The following is a 16,538-nucleotide window of genomic DNA, read 5'->3' on the forward strand; positions in this document are numbered from 1 at the left end:
CCAGACCATATTATTCTCCTTCACACTCCCTCCCCATCACCTTCTTCTATCCTCTTTCTCTCTTCCCCCCTTTTTTCTCTTAGTTTCTTGCTATTAATATATCTCACTTTTTATTCTCTCCCTCTCTGTACCTTACCACTATCTCTTTCTCCTTTGTTTCCGTTCCTCATTTTCTCTTTCTCATCTTTTCTTCTTTCTCTCTGTCTCTGTCTTCCTGTTTTGATTGGTACCTGCTTCCATCTGAATCTCTTCCTCCTCCCTCTTTCTCTTCCTCCCTTCTATCCTCTCCCATTCTCTGCTTCTTTCTGCCTCTGTTTTACAAAATCACTCAGGATTTTTTCTCAGCTAAAAAAATAAATATTAATTATTCATCTTTTTTGTCCAATTCACAGTGAATATTATTGGTAGAAATAACCCACACAAAATAAACTGACAAGAGCTAAAAAGCACACAGGGTGAAATTTGTTATTGACTAAAAATCCATAGATGACTCAAATCTTCTTAGCTAATTTTGGATCTCTGTACAATTTTGACCCAGGGAGAATTGGATTTAGTGGAAATAATCACCACAAAAGAAAACTCAAAATGGCAGAAGTTATAAATTAGTAAAATTTGTTGTGGTCCAAATGCTGATCGATGAACCAAATATTTATAAAATTTAAACAGAGAAGAATTGACCCCAGTAAAAATGTTTCCAAAGAAAATTGGAAACAATTTAACTATGCTATGCAAGACATCGATTGAGGAATTAAATTAGCTTAATGGAGTTTGCTTTGAAAAACGCTTTCTTCATGAAAATTAATCAATGTCGGTATAATTCTGACTTTAGAGTTTGTATTCACAAACTCAGAATCAAAATGTGATTCTAGGCCATTTTCCCAAAGCCAATTTTAGACCATCCTTCGCTGATGGCAGATTGCCTCTGTGTTGATTGAGTGTCTCTTGCCCAAGAAAACAGTTTCAAAGGTTGTCATGCCTCAGTGGTACCATTTTTGGGGATCATGAATGCCCTTCCCTAACCAATAGCCCTGAGTCTGGGTACCCAGTGGTGATCCACACCTCCACTGCTTCTCTGTATAATGATACTACCACTGCCAGTCAATCTCCTAAATTCTACCAGTATCTGTAATTACAAACAAAACACCTTCACTTCCATTTTAATCCATCCAATAGCCAGCCCTGTAATAAGGTATTATTTCCCATCTTACAGATGAGAAAACTGAAGCTCAGAGAGGTCCCATGACCAGGTTTCACTCATGGAGCTGGTGAAGGTGTATCTGAATTGTGTTCCCTGTTCCGCAGTTTCCCAGATAACGCCAACTGACCTCACGTGCTAATGTGTTTCTCTTTCTGGCAAGGGTTTGGTTTGACCTGAAAAAAATACATTCAGTTATCATCAAAGAGATGTTTTAATTTTCAGTAACACACACATGTGCACACACACACACACACACACATGCACATGTGCACACTCTGGTTTCATTAATTCATCAAAACAAGCAGTGTCTTGTTAAAGGCTTCTTGAATGTTAATGAATGAATAATTAACTTTAACTATATAATTAGCCTTTAAATGTGCTGAGATCCCCAGAGAGCATCTGCAAACATGCATAAGAAGATGATGAGCTAAAACCGGAAACTTTTGATTAGGAAATGTCAAGCCGCTTGACAATACAAGTTTCCATCCCTAAAGTGTCCATGCCTCGACTGTGAGGCAAGGTCTTCCTCAGTGTAGGGACAATCGGATTTGCCAACAAACAGTCTTAGGACCAGGATTGGACTTTCAAGGCCATTGTGCAGGTATAAGAGAGACCAACTGACTAAAGGAATGGGGTCAGATCTACACACTTGTGAAAGCTGTAGCAGCTCTTGAGAGCTGTCAATAAATCTGGCAGGAAACCACTAGGTTAAAGTAGCATGGGGCACATGTGACATCCCTCCTTACCTTGCTTCTTTGCTAATTACAGAAAGGAGGTCTTATTTCCCCCTCTCATTCTGAATTACTGTCATTTCTAATCATTTGTGCTCCTCGAGGACTGCCGGTGATGGAGAAGGTAATGGCACCCGCACAGCCACTAAGATGCCTGGCAGGGGGTGAGCCTGTCATGCAGCCAGCATAGCAGGTCATTTATCTGGGCTCTAGCACTGCTCTAGCCCTCATGGTGGGAAGCCAAGGCATCTTTGGTCTGTCACAGATATTGGAGAAGAGGGATTATTCCTCTCCAACATCCTCCATAGGGAGTGGAGGCAGAAAGGTGGCATGGACCCCAGTGTGTCAGATGGGGTCTCTGTCCTCATCATGGGCAACATCCCACGGTTCTCAGCCTTGACCTCTGAGCCTCCTCCTCCCCAGTGGGAGAAACACAACCCTGGTACCTGGGTAGGAACTGGGAACATGGCACAAGGACAATTTCCTCTTGAAGAAAGGAAGAAAACACACACTAAGCAGAGAAGCATATCTGGGTTCCCTTAGCTGTGTGCTTTTCATTGGGCTTTCAGTTGGCTGCTCTTGGTTCTGAGGAACCAGCTCCTCAGTGCTGTTCCAAGCCAGTACTGCCAATACCAGGCTGCAGCCTAACACATCGCTCTTCATTCAGCAGTCACAGCTCAACCCTTCTAAATGCCATTGTTCCATATCAGACCAGTGCTCTGACGCTGTCTACTATGGGAATGAAGCACTTGAAATATGGTGGGCTTCTGTTTCATGTGGCCTTTTTCTCTTTCTTACCCTCTATCTTCAACAAGGGGTTATGGCCACCTACACCTAAATGTCTTCCAAAGGACTAGAGTAGACTATGTTAGGGGCAAGAGAAGTTTTCTATGGAGGTAACTCCAACCCCTTAGTCAACTCTGAGGCTGTAGGGAATGAGCCAGGTGAAGAGAAACAACCCACCATAATTATTGAAACTCTGGCTGCTCTGGCCCCCATCCTTGCCTCTTCTTTCAAAACACTTGGCTTATTTATAGCTAAAACCCCCAATCTGAATTTCCTAAGTCATAGACAGAGCTGCCTCCATTTATTTCACAAGTCTTATGGATAATATGGCTTGGTCACAATGGTTGTGTCAGGGACCTTTGGTGTCAGACTGCATAGGTCCCAATGCCACTTTTGACACATACAGACTGGGTAGTGGTGCTGATTCACTTTAATGCTCAATGCCTCAGTTTCTCCATTGGACAATGGGCATAGCAGTAGTATGCCCATCCTTGCACAGGGAGAAGGAGCAAAAAAATAGATAATAATGTACATAAAGTATGCAGAACTAGATTTCTCCATAGGGTCTATAAAATTGGTGAGCCCATTTGCTGTAAAATCTGAAATCGATTAAATGCATTTGTGTGTTTTGAGCATTTGTTATGTTCTGAGCATTGCACACATACTTTACTTATATAATATCACTTTATTCCCAATAGTCCTATAAGGGCAGATACTGTTGGCTCTATTTTTCACAGAGAAAACTGAGGCTCAGAAATACAGTGTTTTGCCCAAAATCCCCAATGGCAAATCTCAGAGATTTAGGGGATATTTTTTCTTTTTAACAACAGAAACAATTATTTTTTCCGATAGAAAACAGATCAAAAGTAGACTTTTTGGGTCAGAGCAAGAAGGGAGACCCAGAGTCCTGCTCCCTAAGCCTTCCCCTTGCTCACCACAAGAGATTCAGGGCTGTACAGTCCACTGCAATAGCCCATAGGCACGTGGGACCCCTACATTAAAATCTAAAATAATGAATTTAAATGAAATTTACAACTCAGTTGCACTAACCATATTTCAAGTACTCAATATCCATGGTAGACAGGGTCAGAGCATTTCCAGCATTGCAGAAAGTTCTATTGGACAGTGTTGTCCTAGAGGGTTTTATACTACAGAGTCTGGAAATATCACCAACAAGGCCCAGGCTGCGTTAGCCTCTCAGAACCTTGTCTGTTCATAGACAGATTAGGAAAATAATAATTAGTAATAGTAATATCTTGCTATTGGACATTTGGGGGGCCCCAGTGGGATGATGTCTGTAAAGTGCTAGGTATTATTTTGTAAAGCACTTTGCAGACAATGGCCATCCCTGTTTTTAAAAGTGATTCTTTGTGATTCCATTTGTTATTGTTTTAATTAATAGTTTGTTCCTGCATCAGTTTGATCTTGTTCTTTTTAGGGCTACATTGTATTCCATGGTGTCTATGTACCACATTTTCTTTATCCAGTCTATCCCTGGTGGTCATTTAGGTTAATGCAATGTCTTTACTATCGTGAATAGTGCTGCAATGACCATATAGGTGCACATATCTTTATAATAGAATGATTTACATTCCTTTGGGTATATCAGTAATGGGATTTCTGGGTCAAATGGCATTTTTGTCTTTAGGTCTTTGAGGAATCACCATACTGCTTTCCACAATGGTTGCACTAGTCTATACTCCCACCAACAGTGTATAATTGTTTCTTTTTCACCACAGTCTTGCCAGCATCTGTTATTTTTTGACTTTTTAGTAATAGACATTCTGACTGGTATGAGACGGTATCTTAGACAATGACCATCTCTCTGAGAGGGGACCGTGTATTCCCCAGGATGTTTTTAAACATGCAGATGTCTGTAGCCATTGTGTGTAGGCCTCAGCTCTCTAGAATCTAGAAACCAGTTCATGTGGCCCTATGGTTTCCTTTCTGTGTTGTCATCACTTTGGTTCTGACATGGCCCTAAGATGACAGTCAGACCATGGGGGGCTTGCCCATCTGTGCCCCTCCATGGTTAGAAACCTCTGGGAGCATGACCACCAGCCCACCCCAATTGCCAATGTGTCATTGCTTTGTCAGAGTCAACCACATCTTTTGCGGCTGTCCTGTGACTTTCTAGCACTGTGCTTTTACAAGCTTTGTTCCCAAAGAAAACTTCCTTTTTTTCCCTTGTACTCATATGGCTGTATGTTGCTCAGCTCAAAAAGACCTGTCTTGAAATATAGTACTGATCAGCTGTCTATGCCTGCCCACAAAATGCCAACTTAAACTGCTTCTGGACAACTCTCATATAGTTGCTAGGTACATGTTTAGATTTCCAACCTAGCAGCACCTTTGTACACACTGGCTTAGCAGGATGGGACAAGGTTTCACCCCATGAATTCCAACAGAAGGCCTTAATGTTTGAATGTGCCTATGTGTACATGTGTGTGTGTTTATGTTTATTTTTTGAGGAATAGAGAGACGAGAGTTGGGTGGGACTTAGAAAGTCTAGACAAAACCAAGTTTCTACATCTCCATGGCAACTTAGATATTGGAAGTATTGACGTTGCAAGCATCACAGCTTCATCAAGAGACCAACACTATCCATGGCCCTAAGTCCTCAAGATACATATGTTATCCAGAGTTTCAATTTCCCTATGAATAGCCACAGAAGGTGACTATTGGCTCACAGAATCTTAGAATGCCACAGCTGAACAAGTAACTCAGCAAGACCACAATGACCATCTCCTCTCACACAGGAGAAACCAGAAATCCAAAAGAAGAAAGTGACTTTCCCGAGCTTACACCATCATTCTAGCCTAGACTAGAATTCAGATCCCTTCTACCTACTATTCCAGTATTCCTGTAACACACCTTACTCCCATGATACATACACAATTTACTTTTGACCTTGTATAACTCTCCATCCTGTACTTCTGCAGGTCTCAGTATTGCTGGCTGTTCCTTCTGACTTGCTGTCAGCAAGCCAAGCTCTAGGTTATAGATGACGGCTCTAGGTTGCCATCACTCTTGCCTATCAATGCCCAGTTCTTTTCTTCTTTTGCTGGATCTGGTTCGCTTTAAATACTCTCAGAGGTTAAAACCAAATCTCTGATCCTGCCCCCCTTGAGATCAAAGCCTCAGAGTGTTTCTGTGGATGAGACAAGCCCTATAGTTTTGTACCACCTCAAACCATTATAGAAACAAAAAAATTAAAATGAAGAACACGGCTGTAAACCTACCACACAGTTTTGTTCCCATAGGGAGTCCTTCAGCAGCTGTCTCTGAAAGGATGCAGCATTTCACATCCTCTCTTTGCCGTTTTTATTTTTCTTTGCTTCACTGTTTTATGTTTTCTTGTTAAAGAAAGAAAGGCAATAAAGTTGAGAAAGTGTCATGAAGTTGAGTCATCTCCGATTTAGTTTTCTTACCCATTTTAGAGTTGAGACATTCATCCCTGCATTCCACAGTGATCATTTTGGCCTTGTTAAATAACTTTAACATTTAGAAACAATATGCAGGCACATTGATAGGGATCTAATAATAGGTAGCGCCTGTGATCCCAGCACATTGGGAAGCTGAGGTAGGTGGATCACTTGAGGTCAGGAGTTTGAGAACAGCGTGGCCAACATGGTGAAACCCCATCTCTACTAAAAACATAAAAATTAGCCAGGAGTGGTTGGGGGTGCCTGTAATCCCAGCTATTTTGGAGGCTGAGGCACAAGAATTATTTGAATCCTGGAGGTAGAGGTTGCAGTGAGCTGAGTTCGCATCACTGCATTCCAGCCTGGGTGACCAAGTAAGACTCCGTCTGAAAATAATGACAACAACTAATAATATTTAGGCACAGTTGTGCCATTGGAGAGATTACCTGATGCTTGTTTTCTGGGGTGTGCACGGGATTTCTAAGGTGATGATAACATTCCACATTTTGAACTGCATAGTGACTTCAATAATGTATACATATATAAAAAGTCATCAAGCATTTTATTGCACATATTTTATACCCCAATAAAAATAAATAAAGAAAGAAAGAATTTAAATGTGCTATGTTCATTGATATGGAAATGCACTCCCTAGGTATGGAATGAGAGAAGAAAGCTATTTGTGAAATAGTTTGTGTGGTATAATAACATTTTCAGGTTTAAAACAAGGTTTGGCAAACTACAGCCCATGGACAAATCTGTTTTTCTAAGTAACATTTTCTTGGAACAGAGCAAAGTTCATTTGTTTACACATTCTCTGTGGCTGCTTTGGTGCTATGTATTGGTTTCCTAGGGCATCCATAACAAAAGAATGCAACCTGAGTAACTTAAACAACAGAGTGCCTTTCTCACAGCTCTGAAAGCTGGATGTCCAAAAGCAGGGCATCTGCAGGACCACGCTCCTGCTGAAGGCTCCAGGGAGGGATCTATTCCTGGCCTCTCTCCTGGCTTTTGGTAGTTCCTTGGCTTGTAACAGCATAACTCCAGTATTCATATGTCGTTCTCCCTGTGTGCCTGTCTATGTCCAGATTTCTCCTATTTATAAGGACAGCAGCCACAGTGGATTAGGAGTTCATCCTACTTCAGTATGAATTTTGGGAGTGGACACGGTCCAGCCATAACACCCTACAACAGTAGAATTTAATAGCTGCAACAGAGACTGCATGGCCCACGATAAGAAAAAGCCTAAACTATTTATTATCTTGTCTTTATAGAAAAAAGCTTGCCAATCTCTGGTGTGTGTGTATGAGTGTTTGTGCATACTCATTAAAAAATGTGGAAGGCTGCTCACTAACATGTTAACAAAAGTTGCATCTGAGTTATAGAATTATGGGTAGTTTTTAAATTATATTTTAATACTTTTCTATATTATTTGGATTTTTTAAAATTCTGCAATAATTTCTGTATGATAAATAAGCAGCACTCATATTTGTTTTGGGAGGAAAAAATATCGTTCCTATTTAGTTCCTATCCCCTTCGTACACACTGCCACCAAATTCTTCTGACCCTTAGTGGTTTATTTTGTTCTGATGCAAACCTTTCTAAATAGGCCACTGTTCTCCATCATTGGGAGTGCTAAGGACAAACACTTAGCAAACCAGCAAACTCGACTGTTTACTTACTTGGGTATATGAATCCTTCATGTCTTTATTTAGCTGCCTCTTGTAAGTTGGAGAGAAAAGGTTCTGGCTTTTATCTCCTCATTAAAAATAGATCCTTTTATGACGAGGGGATGGAAAGGCCATGAGTCATCATTGCCAGCATGAAATAAAGTGTGTGATGCTTTCTGGATCAGGCCTCAGGAGCTGGGCCCCGACGTGTTACCTGTCCACCCCTATGACCCCCTGGTTTCTTGTCATTTCAGGAAGCTGGACGCTTTCATCTACGATGCTGCAGTCTTGAATTACAAGGCCGGGAGGGATGAAGGCTGCAAGCTGGTGACCATTGGGAGTGGGTACATCTTTGCCACAACTGGTTATGGAATTGCCCTTCAGAAAGGCTCTCCTTGGAAGAGGCAGATCGACCTGGCCTTGCTTCAGTTTGTGGGTGATGGTAAGACCCCGGGTGACCCCTTTCTTTAGGGGGACTTGAAACCCTTACACTCACTGTGTTTGCTCTTGGACTTCCCAATGGATCTTTGCATGATGAGTTTGCTCCCTAAAAATATTTACTGAGTGCCTGTCACATGAAACCATGGTTCTTTAGGTTGCTTATAATGGAAAGCAATTCTAGATAACTAAATTTAACAAACAAAAGTATTCTAAGGATACAGTCTCTCTCAGGGGATTTAGGAAAGAGTTAAATAGGTTTAGAAAAAGGAGCCAGGAAAGTCCTGGTGCCTTAAGTGAGAATTCATAGGCCTTCTCTCTAGGGCAGTGGTTCTCAAAGGGTGAAGGGCAATTTTGTCCCTCAGGTGACATGTGGCAATGTCTGGAGATACATTCAGTGATCACGACTGGGAATCTGCTTGCTACTGGGATCTGACGGGTAGAGACTGGGGATAGAAGATGCAGGAAAACACCTTACAGGGCCCAGGACAGCTCCCCACATCACAAAACACAGAATTATCCAACTCCACATGTTGGTAGGCTGTGGTTGAGAGACCCAGCTGCACAAAATTATATAACTAGGCTGTAATCATTCCCATCTCATTCCAGAGAATGGATTCCTGATGCATTTTGAGGTCAAAGACTCTTTCTTAGACTCACCAAGGGTGACTCAGGGTGGAGTTATGTTGTACCAACATGGCAGTTCATGTTCTTATCCCATGTGGAAATGAAGGAAAGTCAATCTGTATTACATTCTAATGAGATTTTGGCATTTGTGCAACTACACAGCCACTTGGGCCAGCTGTGTCATCAGAAGCATTTCCTCCTGTCTGCCCTTTCTACTTTATAGCTGGCGATCTCACTATAGCCTGAAGTTTCCTGGCATGGCCTTTAGAGGCTGGCCATGGTTTGGAATGGCAGGTTGGTTTCCTTTTAATTGCTAACACTGAGGAAATAGGAAAAGAAAAGTCAGCTCAGATAGCAGGTTAACACCAAAAATGAGCTCAGTATGAGGAGGATAGGAAGGCTCAGACCATAGCGCAGAAGCCCCATTCAAATAGGTGGAGTCTATATTCAGAGATGGTTACAGAATGTGCTATGCCTGGCTAGAGGTGGGAGAAAAAAATCTAGTTACTGCTACGGTGAAATGCAATATCAAAATAGGCCGAGGTTAGTTAGTGCACAGGGTTGATATGAATTTGAATGAAGCGCCTAATTCCTTGTGGCTTCTTATCTTCTTTTTATTCACAGAATTAAACCCTAAATTCTCACAGTGCCATCAAGCATTTTAAATGTGTTTTATATTTAACTCCCAAATAAGAACATCTGAATCTTTGAACTTCCCATTGGGCATTTATACCTTTCTCAGATCACTGGCCATGTTCTCTGCTGTGTAATAATGATTTGTGGCTGTGTTGGTCAGCTTTTTGCTGCAAAATCTCAGAGGCATGAAACAATAAGCATTTGTTTTGCTTATGGTAGCGCGTGTTGAGTGGACAAGCTGGGCCTCAGCCTGGGGTGGGGATAGTGCCTCTGCTTCCTGCTAGAAGCACATGAATTAGCGGTGTGGCCTTTGCTCCACATGTGTTTATTCTGTGTTTCAGTCTGAAAGGGTAGCAGCTACCTAGGGAGGCTCTTTTACTGGCTATGTCAGAAGCACGGAAAGGAACACCTAACTGCATGTGCACATTTCAAGCTGCTGCTTGGTCACGTTTATGTCTGCTAACATCCTTCGGTCCAAATCAAGTCAGGTGGCCAAGTTCATGGTCAAGGGATTGCAGGTATACTTTGCCTTTCATGAGATAGGTTTTGAAGTTTTATGGCAAAGGTGTGAACACTGAGAGTACACTGAAGAATTGGGGCCCAATGTTTTGCCTATCACAGGGCTGGCTAGGACCTACAAGGGGTGAACTACTCGGTAAACAGGAGTCTTATTTCCAGCATTTACACAACAAAACGCTGAACTTCGCAGGTAATTGGTCAATGAAGGGAATGAATAAATATGTGTATGGATGAATGGTTGATGTTAAGATGTATTTCTTTTGGCAGGAAATTTTTAAATGTGATAGGCATCTGTCAAATACCTGAGTTCTAACTCTAGCCCCGCCTACCATTGGTGTTACTCTCAAAACATCTATTGTAAAACAACTAACATATTTAGGGATTTGGATATATCAATTACCATACTGGATGCATTACATATGTTCCTCAATGTAACCTTCCTAACCTTATGACGTCAAATGTTGCTTATTCCCACTTTTCAGAGGAGGCAACTGAATCTCAGAGGGCAAGTCCCTTAGCTAGTAAGTGGCAAAGATTCTACTTCAGGGACATTACTCTGGAAGGGGGCCAATTAGGAACGACTGTTACTACATTTAATTCTCTAAGCTATCTATCAAAGATGACTAATTAAACTCTTGAGATTTATAAATCCTTTAGGAAGGAGTAATTTAGTGTACATCTGAACTAGGTCTACTGTCCCACTTAAAATATTTCTATGAAAGAAGTGATCTTTCTTAGCCTCAGTTTACTCATCTGTAAAAGGGTACAGAAATATTTACCTAATGAGGTTGGTGTGAAGATGAAATGAGAAAATACATGTAAAGTGCCTAGCTTAGGCTGGGCACGTTGGCTTATGCCTGTAATCCCAGCACTTTGGTAGGCCAAAGCGGGCGGATCATGAGGTCAAGAGATCGAGACCATCCTGGCCAACATGTTGAAACCCCATCTCTACTAAAAAAATAGAAATATTAGCCGAGCGTGGTGGTGCATGCCTGTAGTCCCAGCTAATCGATAGGCTAAGGCAGGAGAGTCACTTAAATCCGGGAGGTAGAGGTTGCAGTGAGCTGAGATCGCTCCACTGCACTCCAGCCTGGCAACAGAGTGAGACTCCGTTTCAAGAAAAAAAAAAAGTACATAACTTAGCATAGACCCTGGAACACACAAGTGGTTCAATAAACGTTAGCCATCACCATCATTGTTACAGAAAAGGGGTCCTGCTCCAGACCTCAAGAGAGGGTTCTGGGATCTCGCACAAGAAAGGATTCAGGGCAGATCCGTGGAGTGAAGTCAAAGCAAGTTCATTAAGAAAGTAAAGGAATAAAAGAATGACTGCTTCATAGATAGAGCAGCTTCAAGGGCTGCTGGTTATCCATTTTTATGGTTATTTCTTGATGACATGCTAAACAAGTGCCCCTTTTTAGACAATAGAGGGTAACTTCCTGATGTTGCCATGGTATTTGTAAACTGTCATGGCGCTGGTGGGAGTGTAGCAGTGTGGACGACCAGAGGTCACTCTCATGGCCATCTTGGTTTTGGTGGATTTTGGCCAGCTTTACTGCAACCTGTTTTATCAGCAAGGTCTTTATGACCTGTATCTTGTGCTGGTCTTTTATCTCATCTTGTGACTTAGAATGCCTTGACCACCTGGGAATGCAGCCCAGTAGGTCTCAGCCTCATTTTACCCAGCTCTTATTTAAGATGGAGTTGCCATGATTCATACGCCTCTGATATCATCATTATCATTATAATCATCATCATCACCACCATCACCATGATCATCACCATCAATCATGATTATTATCATCATCATCATCAACATGACCAGTGCCATCATCTTCATTAAGACCATCGTCACCACCATGATCATGGCCATCACCACAACCCTCTTCCCCCTCTTCATCCTTCTCTTTCTCATCATCATAGTTGCCTGTGCACAACTCTAGTATCAAATACAACTTCTTTAGTATTGCATTGGCAATAATATAGTCGAGTTAGTAACACAGAAAGAACTTTTGTTGTGCCAAAGAGAAAAGGTCTTCTTTGCATCAAATAAAAATGAACAGTAAAAGCATTTAGATAGGCCAGGGGTTTGTTCATATACTTATAGAACATCTAGGTTCTCATAGATATTTTCTGTTCTGGCTCATTGCCTTCCTGGTCAGACTGTTGGATTTAAGAAATATGTCTTTTCAGCTTAATCTCTAGAGGCCATCTGGAGGCAAAGACTTGGGAGAGAAAATGCCATTTGCTCTGGGGGTGTCTTCAGATATCTTCCCGGAAAGCCATGACCAATTCTGAATGTTCTCTAGGAGTAAATACATGAATTAACACAGCTGCATAAATATTTCACTTATCGTATGCAGCTTCAACAGGATTAATTATGCTCTAAAATTAGACGTGTAAAGAGCGCAGCGCTGAGCAGTACCTAATTATTCATCCTCTAGAATGGAGTGTTTATCTCTTGTTATGCAGTAGCTTCAGTGGACGATTATGAGTCTAATGAGTGTCAAAAGTATTAAAAAATCTTCCTAATGAGCTGTGTAAATATAACCTTTGAATGGAGTGTTTGGTTATTGAGGGAACCTCTTACGTGAAGCCTGCCACGCATTTCCCTAGGAAAAGGGCTGCTCATCTGCCTGGAGGCATACACAGGATCCTAGCAAGACATTGCCTCCCTTTTCCCATCTAATTGTCTGTGGTCTTTCTAAAACGATAGAGCGCAGCATGGCATCTTTGGCTCTCAGTAGTGGAGTAACAATGCTCACGGGTATTTTTTAACATTGATCAGCATTGATACCCAACATTTACTGAGAAACAGATGTCTTGGTAGGCACTGATGTTCCAAGAAGAGGATGTCATGGTTTTTTTTTCTTCTTTTCCTCAGTGAACTTACTACAGTCCAGTAGGTTGACAAATGTATAAATGTAAAATATCTAATCCCAAAATCATAACATGTCTAGAAATTCACATATATAAATTTGTTTCACATGGTATATATACACATATGTAGACATAAATACATATATACACACATATACATACATGCATATGTTATGTATGTTGTATATATTATTATGTACATATGTATACATACATACATATTCTTCTTAGGTGTGTTGGGTAGATAAGAAAATGGTAAAGGTAAATGTGAGACATAACTAGTTCCCTTAAATACAAGAATAAAGGACAGAATGATTCATAAAGAAAACGAGAGCGGCAAGATTTAGACAAAGAACAGAATGAACCAGGGTTCATAGAAGCCTCAGCCATTTATTCATCCAGCAACCAGCAACTCTTAATTGAGTACCTAGATTATTCTTGGTCTCTAAAAGGTGACACTTGAGTGAGAACCTGAAGACTAGGTAAGACTTGGACTTAAGTAATGGCATTTCTGGGGCCAGGCACAGTGGCTCATGCCTGTAATCCCAGCACTTTGAGAGGCCGACAGAGTGGCTTCAAGTGGGTGGATCACTTGAGGTCAGGAGTTTGAGACCAGCCTGGCCAACATGGTGAAATTCTGTCTCTACTAAAAATACAAAAATTAGCCAGGTGTGGTGGCAGGCACCTGTAATCACAGTTTACTTGGGAGGCTGAAGCATGAGAATTGCTTGAATCTTGGGGGGTGGATGTTGCAGTGGGCTGAGATTGTGCCACTGTACTCCAGCCTGAGCAATAGAGTGAGACTCAGTCTAAAAAAAAAAAAAAAGGCATTTCTGGCTTTAAAGTAAAGGTGAACAGGGAATCTCAGGTCCCATCTATCTCATGCATTTTGCGATTTTTAAATTATTTATTTTATGTTTATTTTACTTTAAGTTCTAGGGTACATGTGTAGATCTTGCAGCATTGTTACATAGGTATATGTATGGGATTTGAAGAAGCAGAAGGAAGATCATAAAGGTCAAACCCTTCTGATATCTAGGGGCCAGAATAAAAGATAGTGAGGAAAACAAGAATGCTTAATTTTATTATTCAGTCACAAGTGATGCAGAGAAAAAGGAAAGAAACAATTGTTTTGGGGCCTCCCATCTATGGTTCAGCACTATGCCAAGCACGTCACATATAATATCCTAGTAAGCCTTCCTATAATACTCTGGCATAGTTCTTATTATCTCCATTGCACAGAGCAGGAAAAATGAGGCTCAATTGGGTCAAGTGAACTGCAGCAGAGATTCTTCTACTTTAACATGAGGAAGAATCACCTGGAGATCTTGCTGAAACAAAGACTCTGTTTCAATGGGTGAGTCTGAGACCCAACATTTCTAACAAGCTCCCAGGTGATGCTGATGGTGCCAACCCATGGACAACACCCAGTTCAGACTTTTCTAGAGGTTACAATTGGCTCTAGTTCATCTGATTCCAATTCTGATCATTTTTCCACTAAGCTGCAGGGAGAAACCTGGGTTGTAGGTGGCCAGGTCAGCTTAGCTATAAGTAATACTTTTTAGCATTGAGAAGCATTTAATCTTCTTCTTTGTATTTTGCTCAGTTTTAACAGTCATAGATTTATTTTTAAACTCCAATATACATTACTCATCCCTGACATCTAGTCTGAGTTCCTTTAACACATGAAATTAAATGTGTATATTTATCATATATTTTTTAAATTATGTATATGGTATATTCAATTGCACTTATATCATATTTAGGTATATATAATATCACATGTGAAATATTTGAAAACTATGGCACATATATCTCTTGCATTGGTATTATATTAAGCTAGGTGCAATGGCTCACGCCTGTAATCCTAACTACTCAGGAGCCTGAGGTGGGAGGATCGCTTGAATCCAGGAGTTCAAGATCAGCCCAGGCAGCATAGCAAAAACTCATCTCTACAAAAAAAAAAAAAAAAATTTAATTAGCTGGGCATGGTGGTACATGCCTGAAGACCCACCTACTCATGAGGCTGAGGCAGGAGGATTGTTTGAGCCCAGGAGTTTGAGGCTGCAGTGAGCCATGATCATGACACTGCACTCCAGCCTGGGTCACAGAGTAAGACCTTGTCTCCAAAAAAAAGTTACATTAATAGAGTGACCAACTCAACCAAGTTTGCCTGGACTCTCCAAGTTTTAAAACTAGTGAGTGGCCCTAGTTACATCATCTTTGGACATATAATCCTATGTTAAATATTTGAAAGATACAGATACACACACACACACACACACACACACAATTTTAGTTCATCAGGTTCTCTCTGTTGCTTTTATACTGCAACTCTTGCCAGCAATCATTTTAAAGATTCATCTAGATTGTTAACAGATTGGAGAGGACCATAAATCCTGCTCTCATGTTAATAAGGAATCTTGTTGCAATGTACTCTAGGGCTTTAAAGCACCATTCAGCATAATGGTGCCCACAGATCTTGGAGAGGGGGAACCTTGGAAGGGAAGTTAATGAAGAAGCCCACTTTGTCCCTCTGAGTGGGTCAGTGCTGGCATCCTGAGTCCTTTTTTTGTTGACTGCTCTTGCACTGAAGCATACAGGATAGCTTCTGAAGGCAGGAGACCCCATGCTTCCAGGCAGACTAGAGAGTGTTTGTGTAGTTACAGAAGTCCTTGTATCTAATTAGAATTCTCATAAATTGCTCTGGGCCATTGAATGGGTTGCTGATATGCTCAACACTGCCCTTGATCGACTTCCCAGCTTAATATCTTTGAGCTGACATCCGAGTCTAGGATAGAGCTGTACAGTCCCACAGCTCAGACGGTGATGACCACATGAGCATCCATTCTGAAGATGCCATATCACTGATAGGCCTTCACAGCCCATCTTCTTAGGGCTGGCTTAGGAATGGTATGGCATTGTGGGTTGGGGAAATCATCGAATGCCCTTTTCCCCTGAATATTTTTCCCATTCAACTTTCTACAGCATCCAAATTTTCACCATTTGAATTTTTTTATAGGGATTGCTGCATGCAACACCCTATAAAAATGGAATTCCTTCTTCCCTCTTTTCCTAACCCCATTTCCTGATTTGACATCTCATCCATCCTTCAGCCTCTGTGCTCCCTCTGTGAAGACTCCCAGAAAACCCTCTAAGCTAGATACCCTGCCTGTGAACTCTTTTTTCTCCATGCTTGTGGCATTTAGCAAAGCAAGAGAAGTAAAATAAGTAAGATGAAGGTTCTAGTTTCCTAGTGGCGTGAACTGGGACAAATTAATTTCTTAGAGTCTCACTTTTCTCATTTTGAAATCAGAATTAAGGATTAAATATGAAAATGAATATAAAGAAGCTGGCCCCGTGCCTGGCACCCATTAGATGCCATTGTGGCCTCTCCATGTCCTCTGGCCCACTTGAGTGCACAGCCTTATAAGTTCCTCAAGGGCATACACTATCCATGTCCATCCTTGTTGCCATTGCCTTACTGCAAGACTCATTGGAGTTTGGCATACAGCATGTGCATACACAAAATTTGTTTAATGAATGAACAAATGAATAAATTAGAAAATACTACAGATATACTTTTGCAAGACTTATGTCATCAATTTAATATCTTCTCTAATGAAAG

The 16,538-nt window shown here is 41.1% G+C and overlaps 1 protein-coding gene across 3 annotated transcripts in view; it reads left to right on the forward strand.

The window, feature by feature from the left end:
• GRIN2A (glutamate ionotropic receptor NMDA type subunit 2A) overlaps positions 1-16,538 on the forward strand; it is a 439,039-nt gene that overhangs the window by 382,169 nt on the left and 40,332 nt on the right. For all 3 annotated transcript variants that reach the window (XM_017533609.2, XM_037740199.1, XM_017533618.2), the window contains one exon: positions 8,065-8,252. In XM_017533609.2, coding sequence (XP_017389098.1) covers positions 8,065-8,252 — 188 coding nt within the window. The remainder of the gene's footprint in view (positions 1-8,064; positions 8,253-16,538) is intronic.

This window comes from Cebus imitator, unplaced genomic scaffold, assembly GCF_001604975.1.
Source record: "Cebus imitator isolate Cc_AM_T3 unplaced genomic scaffold, Cebus_imitator-1.0 Scaffold4, whole genome shotgun sequence".
NCBI lineage: Eukaryota > Metazoa > Chordata > Mammalia > Primates > Cebidae > Cebus > Cebus imitator.